The 22,067-nt window shown below is 38.1% G+C and overlaps 2 protein-coding genes across 2 annotated transcripts in view; both read right to left on the minus strand.

The window, feature by feature from the left end:
* Window positions 1-22,067, minus strand: part of LOC102748592 (putative E3 ubiquitin-protein ligase HERC6) — a 580,669-nt gene that overhangs the window by 434,023 nt on the left and 124,579 nt on the right. The gene's annotated exons all lie outside the window — the stretch shown is intronic.
* Window positions 8,363-21,580, minus strand: MEPE (matrix extracellular phosphoglycoprotein). Its single transcript, XM_006727039.3, has 4 exons — window positions 21,527-21,580; window positions 17,170-17,223; window positions 16,131-16,223; window positions 8,363-10,118 (listed from the first exon to the last, which is right to left on the minus strand). Exons 1-4 carry the CDS (start codon window positions 21,578-21,580, stop codon window positions 8,646-8,648), a joined length of 1,674 nt encoding a protein of 557 aa, XP_006727102.2. The 3' UTR covers window positions 8,363-8,645.

The raw sequence follows: 22,067 nt of genomic DNA on the forward strand, positions 1-22,067 counted from the left end.
ACCACAGATTTAAATATTTTAAGCCATTAAAAAATTTCGTTATGTAACTGTACCACAATTTGTTCAATTTACTTATGAAGGATATTTAGTGTTTTCTGGATTTTTCTCCATTATAAACTCTTTTTTGGTTTTTAAAATTAAGTCTGAACGCCACTGGTATTTCATTGTTATTCATAAAATTATTTGTTTTTAAAATACACATTCTTTATCATATTTAGGAGTATACCACTTCCTGGTATTCCTTGTTTACTAATAATCTGAAAATCAGAAATTGGTGTTGAGTATTTGAAAATGGCATTTTGTATTTTTCCAGTTTCTCAGTCCAAAAATTTAAAGTCGCTTGTGCCCTTTTTCTTTCTTTTAAAACCTCAAATCCAGTCATCAGTGAATTGTGTCTACTTGATCACACACACAGAATCTGACCACTTCTCACCACCTCCTTCATCTAGATTATTAGGACAGCCTTCAGACTTTACCCTGCTTCTACCTTTACCAGACTACATTCTGTTCTCCACCACAGTAGCCAGAGTTATTCTTTGAAGATAAGTCTGGCCATCCACTTTTTGTCCACAATCTCTAACTAAATTTCTATCTCATTCCTTAATCTACAAGGCTCTGTCTTTTATGCTCCCATTGCTTTGACTTGCTCTCCTACCACTGCCCATTTGCACATCCACTCAAACCATGTTTGCTTTCCTGAGAACACCAGGCAGGATACTGCATCAGGGCCTTTATACTTGCTCTTAATTCTGCCTGAAAAGCTTCTTTCCTTCATATCTACATAGTGAGCTCCCTCTTCTTCCTCGATTCTGCTTGAATGTCACCTCAATGCAGCCTTCTCAGACCATTCAATTTAAAATAGCAATTCCTATCACCCTTCCCTGTTTTATTTTTTCTACAACATTTATCACCATCTAACATACTTTTTATTTTTTTTCTGTATACTGCTTGTCTTTCTTTCATTGGAATGTCAGTTCTGTGAGGGCATCCTCAGCACCAGTGACAGTATCTGCCACATTGTAGGTAGTCAACAGATCTGAACTGAACTCAACTCTACTCAAATATTTGTTGAATGAATAATAATGTCATTATTTTTTGATGAAAGTGGAGCTATTGATGTGATATATAATAGAATTATATTTTAGAATATTAAACATTAATATTTTAATATTATAATATTAAATATTTATAATTTTTTTTATCTTTTAAAGATTTTATTTATTTTTATTTGAGAGAGAGAGTGAGAGAAAGAGAGCATGATCAGAGGAGAGGGGACGGGGGAGAGGGAGAAGTAGACTCCCCTCTGAGCAGGGAGACAGATGCGGGACTCGATCCCAGGACACTGGGATCACTACCTGAGGTGAAGGCAGATGCTTAACTGACTGAGCCACCCAGGTGCCCTATAATATTATTTAAAGAAGTACTTTTGTACTTCCAGGATGAATTCTTTTTGATTATACTGAATGACTCTTTAAGGGCCCTTGATGAAATGAGCACTGGGTGTTATATGCAACTGATGAATCACTAAATTCTACCTCTGAAACTAATTTTAAAAAAAAGTACTTTTGCTACATCAAAATAAAAAGCTTTTGCACAGCAAAGGAAACCATCAACAAAACAAAAAGACAACCTACTGAATGGAACAACATATTTGCAAATGATATACCCAATAAGGTATATTCAATGATATATCCAAAATATATAAAGAACTTATACAACTCAATACCAAAAAATAAACAATCCAATTAAAAAATGGGCAGAGGACCTGAACAGACACTTTCCCAAAGAAGACATAAGATGACAGACACATGAGAATATGCTAATCACCAGGGAAGTGCAAATCAAAACCACAACGAGATATCATCTTACACCAGTTAGAATGGCTACAATCAAAATGGCAAGAAATAACAAGTGTTGGCAAGCATGTAGAGAAAAAGGAACCCTCACACACTGTTTGTAGCAATATAAATTGGTACAGCCACTGTGGAAAATAGTATCGAGGTTCCTCAAAAAATGAAAAATAGAAATACTATATGAGGGGCACCTGGGTGGCTCAGTCGTTAAGTGTCTGCCTTCCGCTCGGGTCATGATCCCAGGGTCCTGGGATCGAGCCCCACATCCAGCTCCCTGCTCGGCGGGAAGCCTACTTCTCCCTCTCCTGCTCCCCCTGCTTGTGTTCCCTCTCTCGCTGTCTCTCTGTCAAATAAATAAATAAAATCTTAAAAAAAAAAAGAAAGAAATACTATATGATTCCATAATTCCACCACTGGGCATTTACCCAAAGAAAATGAAAACACTAATTGGAGAAGATATATGCACTCTATGTTTATTGCAGCACTATTATAATAGCCAAGACATGGAAGCAACCTAAATGTTCATCAATAGATGAATGGGTAAGGAAAATGTGGTATATCTATACACAAACACACACATGGAGTTGCATATTACACAACCATCAAAAAAGGATGAGATCATACCGTTTGAGACAACATAAATAGACCTAGAGGGTATTATATTAAGTCAAATAAATTAGACTGAAAAAAACAAATACCAAATGATTTCACTCACTCATAAGTGGAATGTAAAAAGAAAAAAAACCCAGATGAATAAACAAACAGCAATCAGAATCAAACTTATAAATAAGAGAACAAACCGATGGTTGCCAAAGAGGCGGGTGGAGGGAGGACAAAATGGGTGAAGGGGAGTAGGAGATACAGGCTTCCAGTTATGGAATGAATAAATTATGGGAATAAATGCACAGCATAAGGAAAATAGTCAATGATATCGTAATAGCAATGTAACAGGACAGATGGTAGGTACACTGGTGGTGAGCATAGCATAATGTATAAACTTGTCAAATCACTAAGTTGTACATCTGAAACTAATGTAACGTGTGTCAACCATACTCATTTAAAAAGATAAAACAAATTTTTAAGTACTTTTGCAATTCAATTTGCTTAGATTTTTCCAATTTGTGTTCATAAGTGATGTCTGTCTGTTTTCTTATTTTGATCATTTTTTACGGGGTTGGTATCAAGCTCATCTTAGCTTTATATAATGAAGTGGGCAGCTTTCCATCTTTTTCATTACTTCCAAAACAGTGCACAGTGCATATACCATGCCAGTTATCTATTCATTGAAAGTATGAGAGACTATACTAACAAAGCCATTTGGCAATGGGGATATTTTGAGAAGTAATTCTTTGAAAACATTTTCCAATTTCTTTCCTGGTTAATGACGTAGTTGGGTTTTAAGATTTTTCAGGATTTGTATGTTCCCAGAAAGGACTACTTCACAGAAATGTTCTAACTTATATTCATAAAATTGTTTTCATTTTTATCTTATATTTTACCCAGTGTTTTATTCTTATTTTCCTTAGCAGTTTTCTTTACACTTTTAATCTTTTCTTTGTCTCTCTCAGATCTTTCAGAGTCTTCTCTATCTTACTGTTTTAAATAAAAATTGTAAAATTAAAATTGTTTGAATTCTATTGTTAATCTATTAATCTAACAATAGTAAAAATCTATTTAATATTAAATATAGCAATAACCATATTTCTAAATAAGGAGCACATATGCTATTCTACACTATCCTCATGAATTTTTAAAGTACTAGCCATTCGATAAAATGGTCCACTTGCAGCTCTTCCTGTCCTTCTTCTGTAAAGTTAAAACCACATATGTTCTTGTAGATTTTCTTGCAGTTATTGTGTTAATCCACTCATCATTTTTAGTTTTTTCTCATCTGGGTTTCTGGCCTTGAGATTACATTGGAGTTTTGTTTTCCTTCTTTTCCAGATTTCTCCAGTAAGTTTTTTGTAAGCCTTTATTCCCCACTTACCCTTCTGTTCCCAATCCCCTTTCCATGACTTTTATCCAGACCCATCTATTTCTTCTCCTTTTCCTTTGGGCTGTCTAATATTATATGTTTTTTTAAAAAGATTTATTTATTTATTATTTGAGAGAGAGAGAGAGCATGCAGGAGGAGGGACAGAGGGAGAGGGAGAGAATCTCCATCAGATTCCAAGCTGAGCGTGGAGCCTGATGCAGGGCTCAGTCTCACAACCCTGAGATCATGATCTGAGCCGAAATCAAGAGTTGGACACTTAACTGACTGAGCCACCCAGGTGCCCCTAATAGTATATTTTAACACCTGTGATTCCAGGTATCAATATCTTGACTAGCAGAGTTTACCCTATTGGAAGTTGTTTTTGAAATGTGGGCTTCTCTGAAAGCATCATAGTGTCTTTGCAACTGTTACCATCTTGAGTACCTACTTAGTTCAAAGCAGGTCTAATATACTGAGTGAAGAGACAATGTTATGTTTCTTCTAGATTATAGCAATGGTCCTTAGGTATTCTTACAGCTAATTTTCTGCCTTCCAATTCCCCCTACGCCTCTCACCCACCACCACTTCCCCACCCTATGGTTGGAGTAATCTTTCTTAAGCTCTAAAATATATACAGTACCATTTAAGGTTATTGACTATCAGGCCCTCATTTTCCTGTTGGAACTGACTGCCTGAAGCCCCTCTGCGTGTATAATACCTTAAGGAAAATGAACTTTACTATATGTTTGCACTTATCTTCAGCTAGAGTTCATCTCTTTCCTCAGAACTCCTATAATCTCTTTATTTATATTTCTATTATTGATTTTACCACAGTCGCCTTGTATCTTTTGTACGCCTTTCTCCTTGACTAAATAATAGTCTCGATAAGGGCCAGGAGCATCTCTTCTCTCCTTCTGATCCCCATGGAATTTTGTAAAACGTAGTCATTCGGTAAACATTTTACGACAGAGCTGAACGTTATGCCAAACAGAATCAGATACATCGTCCCGACTAGCTAGATTGCTAAAAACAGAAGAACTCTAGCTGCAAAATCAAGGTAGATATTTATAAGCAGAGAAATCTAGGAGGGTGAGGTTGGAGGGAGTAGCCAGCATTGAAATAAATGCCAGAGCCTGGAGCAATTTTTTCTTTTTGGGCACAAGGTGGCAGAATATGCACATTTCAATCATTGCATAAAAGGCAGCTTTGTGAAGCTGGAATTTTCTGCCCTGTTTTGGAAATCTATGTTTGTTTTTTAAAAAAAAAGTGAAGCAGTGCAGCTTGCTGGCTGAAATGTGTGTTTGGACACAGCACAGACCCACGGCCTGACTGTGGGTTGGGCTTCCAGATATCTGGTCCTTCAGTTTTGGACTCAACCCTGTATGTCTGAATCCCTTGGCAAGGCATCGAAGATGTTGAAACATTTCCAGTTTCCCTTAAATGGATGAAAATCTGAACATTGTCAGTGTTTTAAGTGAATGTGCACAAATACTGAAACTTGGTGAGAAAAAAGAACATCTGGCCAGAGAATTGAAATGTACAATTTCTCCACTAGATAGCAGACTAAGACTGACAGCCTTTGGAAGTCCTGCCTGCAAACCCAAAGAAAACATTCGTTTTCTCCATCACTTCATTTTTTTTTTTCTTTACAATGCCAAGTGTTTTTCATGTGATCAGACCATTTACATGTAAAAGTCTGTTATAATCTAGAATGTAAATAGCAGGTTGATTTCAATTCATTTTTCTGCAATTTGAATTCTGATATAGTTTTCTTCATTTCATTAATTGCCTCAAGTTGTGTGTGTGTGTGTACGTGTGCACCAAAATTGTATTTATCTTTAAAAAAGCGAAGTACTCGAAAGAGTTTATTCTGGAATTCTAATGGTGACTAATTTATTAGGTGATATGTTAACTCTTTTCATTGACACTTATTACTGTTATACCTAAAAGATGGAGACTAAGTGAGGGAAAGAAGATATTCCTTGTTTTCAGGTTCTATTTTCAGGTTCTCTCTTGCTGTGTGTGTGTGTGTGTGTGTGTGTGTGCGCACGCGCATGCCCACATGTGTATATGGATATATATACACACACTCTCCGTGTATATGTGTCTCTATATATACTTCCATCCATATATGTAATGTGTATTCTGTATTATGTATATCTATCTATATGATATATGGTAGTACAGTGAGTGTTTAAGAGCAAAGAGCCTGGCTGCCTGGATCAAATCCTAGTTTACTAGTTCGGACACTTACTAACAGTTCTGTGGCCCAGTTTCCTCAGCTGTAAAATGGGGATAGTAATGGTACCCATATAATTGGGCGGTGTGCAGATTAAAGGTTGTAACAGAGCACGGCACATGTTAGCCATTATTATTTGGGTGTATGTGGAGAATCTGATTTTTTCCATAGCTTATATTGCAACTTTTATTTAGCAAAAAAAAGTACCTTCTATCAACCTAATGTACAGTTTAGATTTTTTGAAGGCACCATGATATTGTATTGATACTGATGTTTTTCATTTGTGTTATATACATTATTCAACTCAATAGTCTAGGTGCCGTCCAGAATGTACCAGTCATTATTTTTACTGTCTGGAAACTTCTATCTTAGAGAGACAAGAGAAGTAATAGACAACCTGCTCTACCTTCTACCTCTTTCTTCTTCTCTTGGCCCTTCTCATTTAGAAGAATGTAAGAAATAGAGAGGTATGTGAATTAGTAATTCAACTCAGCTATAAAAGAAAAAAAAGAACAGTTAACACATAGAGAATTATTTTACTCACAGAACAAGCATTCTGGGGGCAGGAGACTGATGGAGCTGGTTTAGTGGTATCTCTGTGATTATTCTGTCTTTTTGTGTTAGAAAACCTACAATTCTCCTGTGTGTCTCTTTTACTCTCACACTTCTACCACACTCACAACCCCTCTGACACAAGATATGTGGGTTTTCCCCTCACACTAAGCACTTTTGTGACACCAGCTGCGTGTCCTACAATTCATCTTAATTTTGACACTATCTACCCAGAGATAGCATCAGATCCCACGGGTTAAGGCCTCAGTTCCATAAGACTGTCCCCTTCCCCAATTCAGATGCCAATTGTATGTTCCGGTTGTCACCTATGATTCTGACCTATTGGCTATAAATCAGAGTTTCCCACAAACCCCTCCTTGGGTTCGGTTAATCTGCTAGAGGAGCTCACAGCATTCAAGAAAACAGTTCACTCTCTGTTTGCCAGCTTATTGTAAAAAGATATGATAAAGGATACCGATGAACATCCAGATGGAAGACATGTGAAGGGTAAGGTATGTGGGAAGAGGCTCAGAGCTTCCATGCCCTCTCCGAGTAGGCTATCTCCTGTCACCTCCACGTGTTCGCCAACCTGAGAGCTCTCTGAACACCAGACGTCTGAGGTATTTGTGGAGGCTTCATCACATAGGCATAATTAACTATTAACTCCATTTCCAGCCCCTCCTCCCTCTCTGGAGAATGGGGGCATAGGACTGAAAATTTCAAGCTTTTAATCTGGCCTATCTCATGACCAGCCCCCATCTAGGAGCCCACCAAGAGTCACCTCATTAGAACAAAAGACCCAGGAAATTCCAAGGCATTTAGGAGCTCTGTGTCAGGAACCAGGGTCAAAGACCAAATATTAGAACAAAAGATGTTCCTAGTGCTCTTATCACTTAGGAAATTATAAGGGTTTTCAGAGTTCTATGCCAGGAACCAGGGGCAGAGACCAAAATGTATATTTTCTGTTACCTGTCACCTTTTCTCCATGGTTACAAAATGACTGCTGCACCCTCAAGCATCATGTTAATGTCGAGCAAAGAAGACTAGGGTAAGAAAGGAGGAAGCATGGTACTAACTGTAAAAGCTTTTCTTACCAGGAAGAGCAAAAGCCTTCCAGAATTTCACTCCCCTCCCTTACCAGGCAGCTTGGGTCTAATTTCCAGAACAGTGTCCTAAGGCCATTAGCTGGAAAAGCATCTATATGAAAGATTGGGAAAAAGAAAGAAGCTGGAAGTGATTTGGGATCAGCCAATGAATACCATCTGCCAAAGTAAGTTTGGTTTTGTCTTTGCACTTGTGCTTCTCCTTCTCAAATTATCCCCGTTCCTCCCTTCATCCCATTCCCTTCCTTGTCTAGAAGGAGGCAGAACTAATAAAAGTAATAACATGGAAATTTGTTCCAGGAATAAAACTTGCCTTATAGGAAGTTATAATGTGCAACACAGGAAGGGAGTGTAGAAAGATAGGAAGCAGGATATCTCCATTAGAAAACAGGGAGGTCAGAAGAAGAAGGAAATGTCGGCTGAAGCGCAGTGGGATGAGGGAATGCGGTTAAGCTCTCTTCAACAGATAAACTTCATAACACCGCCTTTGCCAGAGGCAGAACTAATCTTGTTGCCTCTGAAATAAAGCACCACGGACAACAGACTTTCTAATGGATGATTTAATTACAGATTATCATATGAGCGATATTGTTGCTTTTCATATCTATAAAGCAAACAACAAACGAAGGCTTTTGTGACACTCACAAACTAGTTTGAAATGACATCTATTCAAATGTTACCTATTCCACATAACCTTAATTAATTTTTCTTCTTGAAAAAAAGCGTCATGACTTTGAATAGAACCTCATACTGTGACCGTCACGAGAGCAACAAATCTCCCCAGGAGGCCAGTTTTCTTGGCTTACTCAATTCTCTGCTCTGCCCTTTCTCATCTGGTCTGCTCTCAGGTGGCTCTCCTTTTCTGTTAGGTTACAGATGACTAGATTATCTGAAGCTTTATCCCGCTGGGAATTTCTAGTGGGCTAATCTCCATCACTCTCACTGGAACTGCCACTGTCAGATGATTCACTGCTGTCATGCTTCCTAGAGGGGCTAAACCTTCTCCTGGAGTGGGGTTTTCTGTAACCCCAGGAGCCTTTCCTTTGTGGCACACCCTTATTCCGTGTAGAATTGTGTCTGTGGGGTACATAATGATTTTTTCTGCTCGGTGTTATTATAGTCTCCTCATTATTGAGGCCATTATGGGAACCTATTTCATTTTTAATTTCATTATCAAGATCATGAGAAGGAGAGAGCCGGCCCCGACTTTTGCCCTTACTGGGAAATCTTTGTTTTTCAGTTGAGATTACTTGATTCCGGTTAGAAGGCTCCATATCTTTTCGCCTACTACCTTTGCCATTTTTTGGAATCTCATTATAATTAGCACTTTCAGCAACATCACTACTGCCTTCTTTCTTTTTCTGTTTTGAGGGTGGACGAGGGTAATGAAATCCTACTATCCCTTGGTGAGCATTTTGGCTGTTGGTATCTACTCTGTTTCCTTCTTTTCCAGGGAGTTCCTTAAAGTTGGTGCTGCCTATGATTCCGGTGCTGCCCTCCACTAGCCTTACATCAGCAGTGCTTGCCCCTTTTCTATTTTCATCCCTGGTTCCGATGGTACTTCTGCCACCTTCTTCTTTTTCTGGGATCTCATTATAACCTGGCCCTCTTGCATCAGGGCCGATAGTACCAGTTGCACTTGGGCCGGAAAACTCTGTTTGAATATCTGCACCTTTTAGGTCGGGACCAATAGGTTCTCCTTTACCAGAAATGTCCTTAAAAGGTTGACCATCTCCACTGAAAGGAGAGATATCATTGTCGCCCCTTTCTTGAAGATCTGGGTAACCACTGCCTTCAAAATCACTGGGGATTTTTTTGACTTTGGGGAGCTGTTTTGGATAGCCAATGTTGTGTTGCGTATGGTAGGTGCTTTTGCTTTTAACTGGACTATTCTGGGCTTGGGGATCTCTTTGATAATTCTTCCTATCTTTTGAGGGGACTTTAACATAGTTCACACTTGCTGGCATTTTGCTTAGAACGTTCCTGGGTTTCTTCTCTTTGTTTTCTTCTGCCAAGAGTTCAGGCAGAGTCCTTGGCTCCATTATATGTTGCATATTATTTCTGATGAGAGCTGTACCATATTCTTCTTGGTCACGTAGTTTGTTGATAGCATTGTCTCCATCCTCAGCCCCATTACTGCCAGGGGATTCAGGATAAATGGACATCTTTAGGTCACTGTGGGCATTTCCTTTGTTATTAATACTATCATCTTCATTTGTTGTCTGTCTGTTTTCAAAAAGAGTTTGGGTTTTGCTACTTTGGTTATTTTCATTGACTCCAAGAATGGACAAGTTTTTCTCTCTTTCCTGGGCAATGTTTTCTTTAGGTGCTGGTTCTTGATTTCTTCTCTTACCAGGATTTTGAAGAGCAATATTGTCTTTGTTTTTTTCTTCCTGCTAAAGTGTAATTTTCAACATAAAGTATTATTTTATGTTACATTTTAAAAAATTAATAATTCCCAATCAATTTAAAAACAATTACCCACCAGATGCTTAAGAGAAAGACTATTAACTCAATAGAAGTTTGTTGGTAGAGATAAATTTGGAATGGTCAAAGCAAGTTTCATGGATAAAGAATGAAAAAGGTTTGAAGGATGGGTAGGGTCCAGATATGTGATAGGAAAGTAGAGAGGATATTTTAAGAAAAAGTGGCATATTCAAATGTCTGGAAACAGGAAACATTTGAAAGATAATATGAATAAAACTTTGCGGTTTGAATAGAGAAATCCTAAAGAAGTGAATAAGAAATAAATTTGGAAATGTAGATTAGGGCCCAATTTTGAAGGAGGACCTGAATTTAAGGAGCATATGATTCAAGAGTGGTCCTTCCTAAACATAGAAACATAATTGCTAAAATAAAAGAAATTGAAATCATGGTTAAAATCTCAATGACAACATTATTTGTTGTTGAGACAAAGACAAATATTTGGACTAAAAGTGGAAAGTTCACTATTAAAATTTTTGTGAATACCACACCAAACAATAAGATGTTTAAATGCAAATTGATAATAGTAATATTTTTAGCAAAAAAAAAAAAATGCTGTCCTCTTCTTGTGTAAGTCATTGCAAGTGAAATGGAGTTCATATTTAAAAAAATAATTATTCTCTCTCTCTCTCCCTTTCTGTGTGTGTATGTGTGTGTGTGTTCTTGCCCTGGTCTTCAGAGGTATTCATCTGCCTAGAGGAAAATTTTCTTTTTCTTTTCATTTCTTCTTTTTGTCCCCTGTTTTCAGAAAATGGACAAATAGATTAATCTAGGTAATACTCAGCTTCTGACATTCAAACAAAGGATTTGCAGCAAGTGTTGCAAACCCAGCTATTGTCAGAAAAAGGATTCACTAATTTTCTTTTCTTCCCTGTTTGTCATGTAATAAACCAAATTTGATAGTTTAGATCAATAGTTCCCAAATTTAGCATTTATCAGAACCATTTGGAAGGCTTGATAAAATAAAAATTGTTGGAACCAATGGCCAGAGTTTCTGATCCAGTAGATCTGGGATGGGGCTCTAGTATTTGCATTTAATAACATTGCCCAGCTGATGTTGATAGCTGCTGGTCTGTAGACTACATTTGAGAACTACAGTTCTAGGTCATAAAGTTTAAGTAATGGAGATCTAGATAAAGACAGTCCTCAAGTGATAATGGGATGCAAAAGAGAAAGTGAAGAAGGAAAGTAAAGTGTTTATACATGTATCTCAATTTGTCCTTTTGGTGGGGGGGTAGTCTGTAAAGAGGCTGCTTCATAGGCTGTACTTTGCCAACCTGAGGTGCAGCCAAGTTGCAATAAGCTTGGCAGAACAATGTGGTCAAAAAGAAAAAGGGGTTGACAGCAACTTTGCCCATGCCACTCACAGTATTTGTGTGGCACAGGGTAGATATGAAAGTGTCTGAGAGTCTGGTCAGGAACTTTCCAGAAGGTGTCACTGTGGAGGGTTGTGGGGTGGCTCTTAAAGGAGCCACATAGACGGAACATATACACTATGGACAAATGTGAGTCATACTCAAACACAGAGGGGTCTAAATTGTCTATGAGAGCCAAGAGAGACTGATGCACCCCTGGGACCCAACTAAGACTGTACTGGGCTGATCTTAAGCTATGGTAACCAGAGACTTCATCTTAGGATACAAGCAGGGTGGATAGCATGCAAGTGGTCCAGCAACATTGCCCATGCATGTCTGAGGATTCCACATCTTCCCCTCCACTGTGGTGGAAGCCATGTTTGTACATATGGTGTATCTTATGTAGTGGATGTTATAGGCCATACCCCATTGCCTCATGTGCCTGTATGCCATCTTAGAGAGAGAGGAGAGAGAGGATCTGAGTGTTTTTACCCAAAAGAGACTAAAGGACTTACTTAAAGAACTATTACAATGATTTGATAAACTTAAGTTTAAACAGGCTGATTTTAAATTAATTTCTGCACACTCTCTCTTCCCTCACATTAACCCACAGGTAGGAGTGCTTGAGCAACAGAACAATTATAGACAAAATAAATAACATACTTTCTCTCCACTTCCAACTTGTAGGGTGAGATAAAATTGACAACACCATGACATAAGCCTGGTCAGTAATATGAACTGGTGAGTAATATGAAATGAAAATAAGAGGTATTAATTGAGGGATGGGGACATGTAGGAAATTGGGCTGTGTGCCACATGTACTAAGCAATACCTGGTGACTCATGGGATGATAGAGGCAATAGTCCTGCAGGGGCATAGAAGGGGGCGTGGAGTGGTGGGGCAGGGACCTCATATCTAATTGGGGTTCTCACAGACATACAGAGTGCTGGAGAGCTGTAGACCTGAAACTCGAGGGTAAAGAATTTGGTTTTATTTTGCAAAGGATGAAGAGCTAGTGAAGGTTTATGAGCAAGGGATCAACAAAATAAAAATCAACAGTTTAGGAAGAATAGTGGTAAGAAAGAACAGTTAGGAGGATGTTGCAGTGTCCAAGACTGAGATGTAATCACTTGGGTTTGGATTATGCCAGAGAAAAACATTACAAAGAAAAAAAACCTTCTATTGGTGTCCAAATAGAAGATGATTAACAACTAAAATGGACTGGAATATTGATCTGCAAAAATGAAGACAAGAGAAAAAGAACGACTTTAATATTGGACAGATTGATGCTGTGAGGATGTAGCACCTGAGCTTGAAAAGCAATACCTAGTTAGAGACAGGGTTAGGTATCACAGCCTCACGGGGTCACCCAGGACAAGTCCTTCCCAGTTTCATGACCTATGGTCAGCTGTTCCCTCCTTGAACACTTTACAGGCTAATTGCTTGTTATGTTTTATGTGAGATCTTTTCATTTATAATCTAATTTTCATTATGTTCTATTTTTTTAAGTTTTTTTTTTTTAACCTGCACCTAGTAACTGATGCAACAATTACTAAGGTTATTTCCTCTTTCATTTGCAACCTAATATTTGGAAAAGTTAAGATTTCCCCTAAACTCACTGGATGCTTTCTCTTCTCCAAGTTGACACTTGCAGTTCTCTTTTATTAGGTCACCATGTTTGGGGCTGTCGTCTGACTACGGATCTCCTTTACCCTGTGGGGTCCCAAATGGCCCCAGACTCTGATGTAGCCTGGGCAGTCCTGAGCACACAGCATCTGGTAGCTTCCTTGCCCTGGCCACAGCCCTGTTTTTACTAATACAGCTTAATTTTCTCCTGTCTTTTTTGGCCACCGCTTCAGTCTGTTGGCTCCTATTGAGCATGTGGACATTTTCTTGGATGTATTAATTAAATATGTACAAGTACATGAGTGCTCCCAGATGGAGGAAAAAAGTGTAGACAGCTGGAAGCTTGCACTCACAGGCAAGTGTGTAGGGAAGGTAAAGGAGATGGAAAGCCCACATTCAGGGAGCCAGGATAATGGGGAATCACATTTAGCCAAACAGCAGGCAGGAGGTGCCAAATGGTCTTTCTTGTTACCTCAGCCAAGTGCTCGTTGAAAGTAGGTGTACTACGGAAAGAGTGTGGGTATTAGAGTCAGTTGCCCAACCCTGCCGTTGATGAGCTGTGTGATCTTAGAAACCTTATTTTACTTTTCTGTGGCTCAGCTTTCCTAGTCGTAAAATAAGTAAAATGATAGCTACCTTTCAGGATTGTTGGGAGAATTAAATGATTTTATTAAATGTTATAATGTGTGTAAAGTATCTAGAACAGTGTCTGTGTATCTAGAACAATGTCTATATAAATAATGGTAACTATCATTTCATACAGAACTTTATCAAATGGCTGTTTGCTTTCCTACCTATTGTGAGTGATAGGAGTGATAGTCATTTGATTATTGGATGCACAGCTATTTTCTCAGGCTTTGTCCCTCCCTAGACGTTGTGGTGGCAGATAGGGATGGACTAATTCTGGACCCTTCTATCTATGTACTACCTGAGTGTCACCCTCTGGGAGGATTCCGTGAGCTTGTGGCCCCTCTGACTATGCTATCCGAAATGTATTTTGCTTGGACTTCCTTTTTCTCTCTTTCTTTTGTCTGCAAATAAGTATACCATTTTACTTGGAGGACTGCTTGCTTTCATACATGTATCTTACTATTGGAAGCAATGGGGAAATTGTGAATCAGCTCATACTGGAACCTCAAGGTTAAGAATAACTTATGGAAATGCCTTCTACTCTTAGGAAACTGGCCAATATACAGCATGTAAAAGTTAGAACTGTAGCATCTTTAAGATATAACTTGAAATTATTTATTTGTGGGAGTTATGATATTCTCTGATCTTTTATATTGGCAGGAATATTCCGAAAATAGGTAAGATTTTCCTGTGGGGAAAACTATAACAGAAACAAACTTTACAGTGAATTATTTCTGAATAAAAAGCATTTTAAACATTTGACTTAGTTTAAGTCATTGAGTCCTGGAAAGTTTTACACAGACATTTATATTTTCCTTTGAAATAAAATTCATTTGCTCATTGTGAATATAGCCTTTTGAGTTAAACAGATGCGTTAGCAAATCAGTAGATCGGGATAATCCCTTTTAATTTTGTTTCTCTCCCTACTCTGCAGTGGGAGATTTTGCTTTCTTTCTGGTGCTTCGACTGCTTTAAAAACAGTAGCTTGTATACTAATGAATTGTGTGCATTTCATTAAAGACTGAATAGAGTTCTTTTATAGATGAAAACATGAAACAACTTTTAAACTGTGGAATGTGATGGTCAGTCATTTTTGTATTTGTTATTTTAAATGATTTCTGGTTGCATCACTAATTGCATGGTGGTCCTTGTATCAGTTCGCTGGTCTGATTTCCTAAGCTCTGCCTTTCTATCTCCATGCCCTAGTTCATATTATTCTTTTCGTGGGGAATGGCCTCTCTCATCCACTTGTTTTTTCAAATTTCTCTCATCCACTTGTTTGCTCAAATTGTATTCCTCCTCCAAGGCCCCGCTCAGTTATTTCCATTATGTAGCTTTCCCTAAACACCAGACTAGAAACTATTTTTTTCTACTCTAAACCCCTAAAATCATAGTTTTGGGGTACTACTCCCACAGCACTTTGCACATTTCTGTCTTGAGTTTTATAATGACTTTTATAAGTCATTTTTTTTTTCTAACTCTAAGTTCCTGGAGAGAAAGAATTAAGTTTTCTCAATCATTTTATCTCACATAGTATCTTGCACAATAGGAAGAGCTCAACATATATTTATTACAACAAATCAGTTTTAACTTACTCAATGTAACAAATTAGTTTAACAGGCAGTTAGTTAGTCTTAGAGATGCCATCTAAAGAATAATGAGCAGAACAAAATAACATTCTGAAGAGAACTACCACTTTCATGGGAAATGAAGCCAGATTTGGAAAAAAGTAAATAGTTCTTTTGCTGATGGCATTTTAAGCTGTTTCCAGCTCTTTGGCCAATGAATCTGCAAAAAGGGGCTGAATGAAAAGAATTATTGTCCTATTTCAGGGACAAGGCCCTTATTCTTTCTCTTCCAAGCATTCTGGCCCAGATGGAGTCATCAGTGGAATGAATTTAGGGGACACTAAAACATGTCACTCTTTAGGCTAAAATGATTTCTTCTATTAGTCTTCTAATCCTTACCATTATGATAGAATATGTTCAGAAACCCTCCTTATAAAAGATCAAACGTTACTCAGAAGCAATAAGAAAAAGGCCCGGGCATCGGGGGTCTACCAGTATCACACCTGCTGGGGCAGGTCCTGAAGCAGGGCAGGATTTCGGCCAAGCTGTGGGGTGGCCCATCTGTGTCAGAGTTCTATAGCAGAGATGTTTAAGGAGCCAGGGACTATGGGAAAAGGACAAAGGCACCCACCACAGACAGAAACCCAGAGTAATCAAAAGTAAAGTTGTCTCCTCTACAGTTTCCCCTAGGGTTAGTCCAGAGTTTGGCTCATGATAAGGATCTTCACTCAGAAATTCAGCTTACCTTTATGTCAGTTTGATTTTTCCTCCCAGATGATGTGTAAACATACTTAAAAATATAATACCCACGTTTCTCATGGTGGCCTTTGTACGTTATCTACAAAAACATAACATTGTATTAAGATGTGTTTATATCTTATTATGTTGTCTGGCTCTCTTTTTTATTGTATGAGATATTCTTTAACTTAAGGGAAGTCAAATTCTACCTCTGACAAATGGTGGTGCTTCTTAATAACCACAGGAGAGTGCCTGTCAGCCAGCTCCTAAAGATAAACCTTGTCCCTTTCTTTTCTACATGTCTGTGAATCTGTTTTCTCCAAGGATGGCTATCAACGGCTCTCTCTCCCAGGGTGTATTAATTTTATTACCAGTTTCAATGGAAATGGAGCATGTGGAAATATTTTCAGGTGGGAGGGGCTGTAAGGATTAGGAGAAATGCAGATTTTACAATATTCATGTCTGATGTCAAATTGGAAAGACTCACAGCGTGAACATTCAGACTCTAACATTTGCCCTTTTTGCCTTTGTAATTTTCAGCTGAGGTAAAGAACAGAAGATTGTTAGGTTCTAGAACAGAATTTTCTGAGACTGCCAGGAGAAACCATGGTAGGCTGCAATTTGGTGACATGAAAAGCTGAGGATACTTGTTTAACTTTCTGCATGCATATGGAAAACTAACTCCATGTAAACAGAATTCCACATTAAGATTGGTTAACTCCCTTCCCTTTGTTTACTCCCCTATTTGTTGTTTTGTTCTCATGTACATGTGTGGGAAAATAGTTCGCTAATAATACCCCAGGATTTTTACTCACTTCTCCCTCTGAAGAAAGAAATCACAGTGAAGAGATACAAATCTCCATTCAGAATGTTTCTTTTTTCTATCAAATATTGTCTGAATTAAGTGCCAAAATTATGTTGTGTAATTTTGCAATTCCATTCTAAGCGCACAGGAATATTTTAACAGTTAAAAATTTCCTCTCATGAGTTTTTTTTTTCTTTGCAGAGTTGAAATAGATTTATTTGAGAAGAATAATTCTGTTTACCCTCTGTTCTTCCACACAGTCTTCCTTAGTTTTCTCAGTCTGTGGCTGCAATGTCTGGAAGGAAACAAGAAATAAAACTTGACCAAACATTCATTCTTTCGTCCATTTCTGCCAACAATAAATGTCCCATTTATTTTTTCTCTTACTGGGTTGTATTATGCAATGTGAAAAATCATTCCAACCAAAGAAGATGGATACATTACATTAATATTTGTTTTAGTCTTACAAAAGAGGGTGCCAGCATTCCTCCACCAGAGGGAGACAATGCCATCCCCATTAGAACCATACTCAAGCACAGGAGAATTGTCAAGTAGGGGAGGGGTGTCACTCCAGATGTGGAAGCGTGGATGTTGCTGTTATCAACTGAAAAATAAGTTTTCACTGGCACACTGGGAGTTGTTTAGTATCAGTGAACCAAAATCAGAGTCCAGTGATGTGGAGTATACGTGTGCATAGATTGCATAAGCTTAGTGATTGCTATGCGAGCAAAGAGATGATGCTGCTGGTGGTCCAGCAAAAGTAAAACAATAGCCATGTACATAAGGGGTAGGACCACATCCAAGGATGGGACTTCGTTGTTGCCAGTCACCTGAGCAGAGATTTCTGTCTGGGAAAGGAAAATGGAGTGGCCTACGGATCAGGACAAATACTTCCTTGTGATCTGACATAGACATGTCCAAAGATCTTGAGAGTACCTGGGGTGAGAGGTAGCTATTGAGGTGGAGAAAGGCCAGAAACTAGGAAGGAATAGATCCAGGCAGTGTATTCCAGGCTTTTGGTGTCACAGGAGAGCATGCAGAAGAAAACCTGAGAATTTTGGAGCAAGCTTGCTGTGGAAGAGCAGACATAACAATATTCCCAGTATTTTAATTTTCTTATTAATTTTTGAAACTCCTAGGGTATCTCAGATTTGGGAAAAGGAACCAATGGGTGGGACTGGTTTGTGTTTAAATGCATGTGCTAAAGTGGAAACAGGCATCATGGTGGTATTTCAGTCATAGAAGAGACAGAAGCCCTCAAGGGAAAGGTGAAATAAAAAGATCTTATCCACCCAGACAGCAGTCTTCCTGAATAAACCTTAACGTTCTGTATTTTTCTACAATAAAATACAGGCAATTATACTTTCAGATATTGTACTTCTGTTCTCTCAGGAATGACCTCTACAAACTACATTTCCCAAGCAACTTTGCCATCTGGCTTCAGTCCGGGTTTGGCCTACAGGAGGCCTAGCCTGAGGTTGGAAGGTAGAAGGAGAGAGCGGCCAAGGTATGTCTTCTCCTGCTTTCTCTGTTTGGGGCTGCATCTCTGGGATTGGACACATCTCTTTTGTGGTCCTGCCTCTGCCGGGGCCCCTCCTCCCACTCAGGGCACTGAGAACACCACCTCCTTCCTTGTTTCTTCAGCCCAAGGGGTGGTAGTAATTTTAATCTTTGGGTTGTCTCACTACCCATGATTTGCTTTCTGTTTGTCCTATACTTTATAACAGTTCTCCAAAAAAAATCCCTCTACTGAACTCCCTGTCATGAGAGTTTTATTTTATTTTTATTTTATTTTCCTGACTGGACCCTGACTGATACATTTGTCTTAGAAATAAACTCAAAACTTTAGTAAAAGTGCCCTATTGGCTTGGCTCCAAGGCCTAACATTCCATTAAATCCTAGAAACAAAATAGTTTGTTAATAACACCTTATATTTACATAGCACTTTACAGTTTGTAAACTGCCTTTGTATACCTAATCTCATCTGATTCCCCTGTGAGATAGCCAGTAGAAGAAATAAAATTACCTACACTTAAACAGCCGGTAGAAGTTGTAGAAGTAAAGGAGATATTTTAACCAAATCCTTTGTCTCGAAGTCCCAGGTTTAAAATAATAAAATTCTAAATGGTCTGCTCTCTGCCAAAAAACCATATTTAATAATAAGAGGAAATGTTTCTGAAGTTTACATTAAGAACCTTCAAGGCATATTTTATAATTCCATCCATTATGGACTTTTTTTTAACACTGGTTTTTTTTATTCTCTTATGCATGTAAATTTAGATCACTGCCTCATTTCTCAAAACCCTCAAAACAGTGAAAATAATTCTGCATATGGGGCTGTAGGAAAGAGAAAACATAAAAATGAGATGGGTAGATACTAAGCAAGAGAAAAAAAACGGTGGTTTGGGGTATTCAGCATCTTCTCATAGAAAACACACACCTATGAATTAAAAGCATACATGGCAGTATAGAGCACCTCAAAAAAGTTTGCAATAATAAGTCATGAACTTACAACAAAGTAACTTATAATGAAGTCTTTGTAGTCTAACTGCATGTTGATGAATAGTAATTGAATTGCATGGCCCCATACCCATCTTTTGTTTTCTTCCACTTCCAAATTTTGTTTTTGAAGGAAATCAGAATGTCACCTCCAAAATACATTTCTTTGACATAAAAATTATCTTGAGCTGAAGGCAATTTAGTCGTAAATGCAGAAAAAGTTCCCCCTTTTCTGCCTACAGGCAGGAAACAAAGTCTCCTGTTACTGGGGACCAGTTCTCATCAGTTCAGGGAAGACATGGGAGGAATCCACAAATTTTGTTAAACTAACCCTAATCTTCCTCATTAAGGAATTTAAGGACTATCTGGACCTAGTTGGATTACCTTCAGCCCAAATCCCTTTGTCTTATCAATTTTTCACAAATTTATTGTTTCTTTGTCTGAAAGGTATAAAAGCTTCCTGCTTTGGTCACCTTTTTGGGTCTTCATTCTCTTGTGACAGCTCCCATGCACATGTAGAAATTTAATAACATTTGCATGCTTTTCTCCTGTTGATCTGTTGAATCAGTTTAATTTTCTGACAGAGCCATGAACCCAAAGAAGGTTGAGGAAAACTTTTTTTCTCCTACAGTTTGAATTTTGATTATAATTCCAAAACAGATATAAGTGACTCAATATATTCTAATTTCTGATACCACAATCTATTAATAAATAATTTAGGTAATTGCTCAAATGGAATCTATCTGGGAGAAAACATCACATTTAGCCACTCATAATTCCAAATTTTGTCTCTATGTCCTTGCTGAGCCTTTTTCATCTGAAATATGCATCCCTCCCTTCTGCCCCTGCACCCACGTTGCAGTTTTGCCACGTTTGAGTGTGGCCCTATAATGGAGAAGGCATTGTCTCCCTCTAAGGGGGAATGCCGGCACCTTTTCTTGACCGGTGGTCACTGGATTGATATTGACATAACATTTACTGGAAAATGGTCAGAAGATGCCACTCCAGCTGTTCCTTGGAATGTGTTGCTCAAAATAAATTCATCCTCAGCTGGTGGGATTGAGCTGGGTCAGCAGAACCAATCAACCCCTGTCATGCCTAAGCACATGCCTCTGTGGTTGTGATTGAGCTGAGTTGTGTGATTTGGGCCGGGCAGATGTCTATTTTAAGCAGTATGGCCCACCACAGGGCTGTCAAAGGATATGCGCTAAGAGGGGCCATGCTTTCTCCAACTTCTGCTGTCCTCACTGGATGGCATGGTTCATGCTCATCACTGGATTACCCAACTGGTCACTCACTGGCTCAGGACCTATATTTAAGTACTTCTGGCAACAGAATGACTACTTGTTTCCATGCTCTCCAACTGAAATTGTTGTTCTGAAAAGCTAGGTTGCTTTTCAGACATTATCTAATTAGCACTGTGTCTGCACTGCAGAAAATATCGGTAACACTCAGCATTCTCACAAGATAATTTAGTCACATCTTGAGTACTCATCCAGGTGAATCAGAGGGAAGAAAAGACACAAAAAGAAATTGCAGCTCAATTTATGTTAGGCTTAGGGGTCTTTCTTCCCATCTTTAGCCTTGCTGATGAAGAGAAAATCATTAGCAGGATTTCAGTGTTGGGGGGGGGCTGTTTACAAGAATTACAGAAAAGGTCTGGTTTCTTTCCATTGCCACTGTATTTACAAAATCTATTTGGTCAGCCTTAAAACAGTCAAGTCAAATTTTTTTCAGTTTTTAGTAAAATATCGAGAAGTTCTTTAGATGTGTTATAATTTGGGTCTCTGAGCATTTACTCATTAACATTAGCTGATTTGAAACACTGTGGCTGGCTATTAGTTTTCTCAAAAATACTCTTTTTGGCATTTCCTAAAAGGCCACATGTTGACATCTTATAATTCAGCACACGTTTCTTGAGGTACTCCTTGGTGATAGACATTTGTGTCAAGTGCTGGATGCTTTCTTTTTGTTTGGTACTTTATTGCAGCTGAGGAAGGTAAGGGTTACTAATTTAAAAAAAAAAAAACAAAACATTTGCTTAGAAAAATAAAGAGACAGAAGATAATACGATGCATAACTGAATTTTAAATGCTTACTGATGCTGCCCAGGTCACGCTGAAAAGAAGCAGTCCCAAACAGACAATTTGCATCTTTGAGACTCTCTGCAAAAAGGTAATAATATTTTACCCTAAAGCATTGCCAATTACAAACTGTAGTCCTAAGAATAAATAAAACACAAAAGTATATATAAACATCCTTCTCCCAGTAGTCCATTTTCTTGTTTTAAAAAAAATCATTTATATCCAAGTATAGATACTTTAACCCAAGAGCCTTCATATGTCTAATTATTCTAATGTAAAAGTGAAAATTGTCCAATATTATTAAAACAATTAAATCAGTTGATAGAAATGACTTTTATAGATACATTTACTTGCTCTATTGTCAGCTGAAACTTTTCCCTTTTGTTTTTAGAGATCATTTAATTTGATTATTTGTATAATTCATAATAATATGACGTTAGTTGTAACAACTCTACATGGGTGCCAGCAAAGCAGGCTTTACTGTGAGGAATAAAATTTTGTCTGCTACCAGGATGGCCCCCTAATATACGTCCTTAAATTCATCAGCAATTTATCT

Source organism: Leptonychotes weddellii, chromosome 2 (assembly GCF_054177405.1).
Source record: "Leptonychotes weddellii isolate Sample4059 chromosome 2, ASM5417740v2, whole genome shotgun sequence".
Lineage (NCBI taxonomy): Eukaryota > Metazoa > Chordata > Mammalia > Carnivora > Phocidae > Leptonychotes > Leptonychotes weddellii.

Coding starts and splice junctions, on each gene's coding strand:
- MEPE (XM_006727039.3), bottom strand. CDS start 21,580: ATGCAAATTGTCTGTTTGGGACTGCTTCTTTTCAGCGTGACCTGGGCA. Junction 16,224..17,169: donor ACTGTGTGGAAGAACAGAGG/GTAAACAGAATT, acceptor ATGTTTTTGTAG/ATAACGTACAAAGGCCACCA. Junction 10,119..16,130: donor AAAATCAAACTGACATAAAG/GTAAGCTGAATT, acceptor ATTACACTTTAG/CAGGAAGAAAAAAACAAAGA.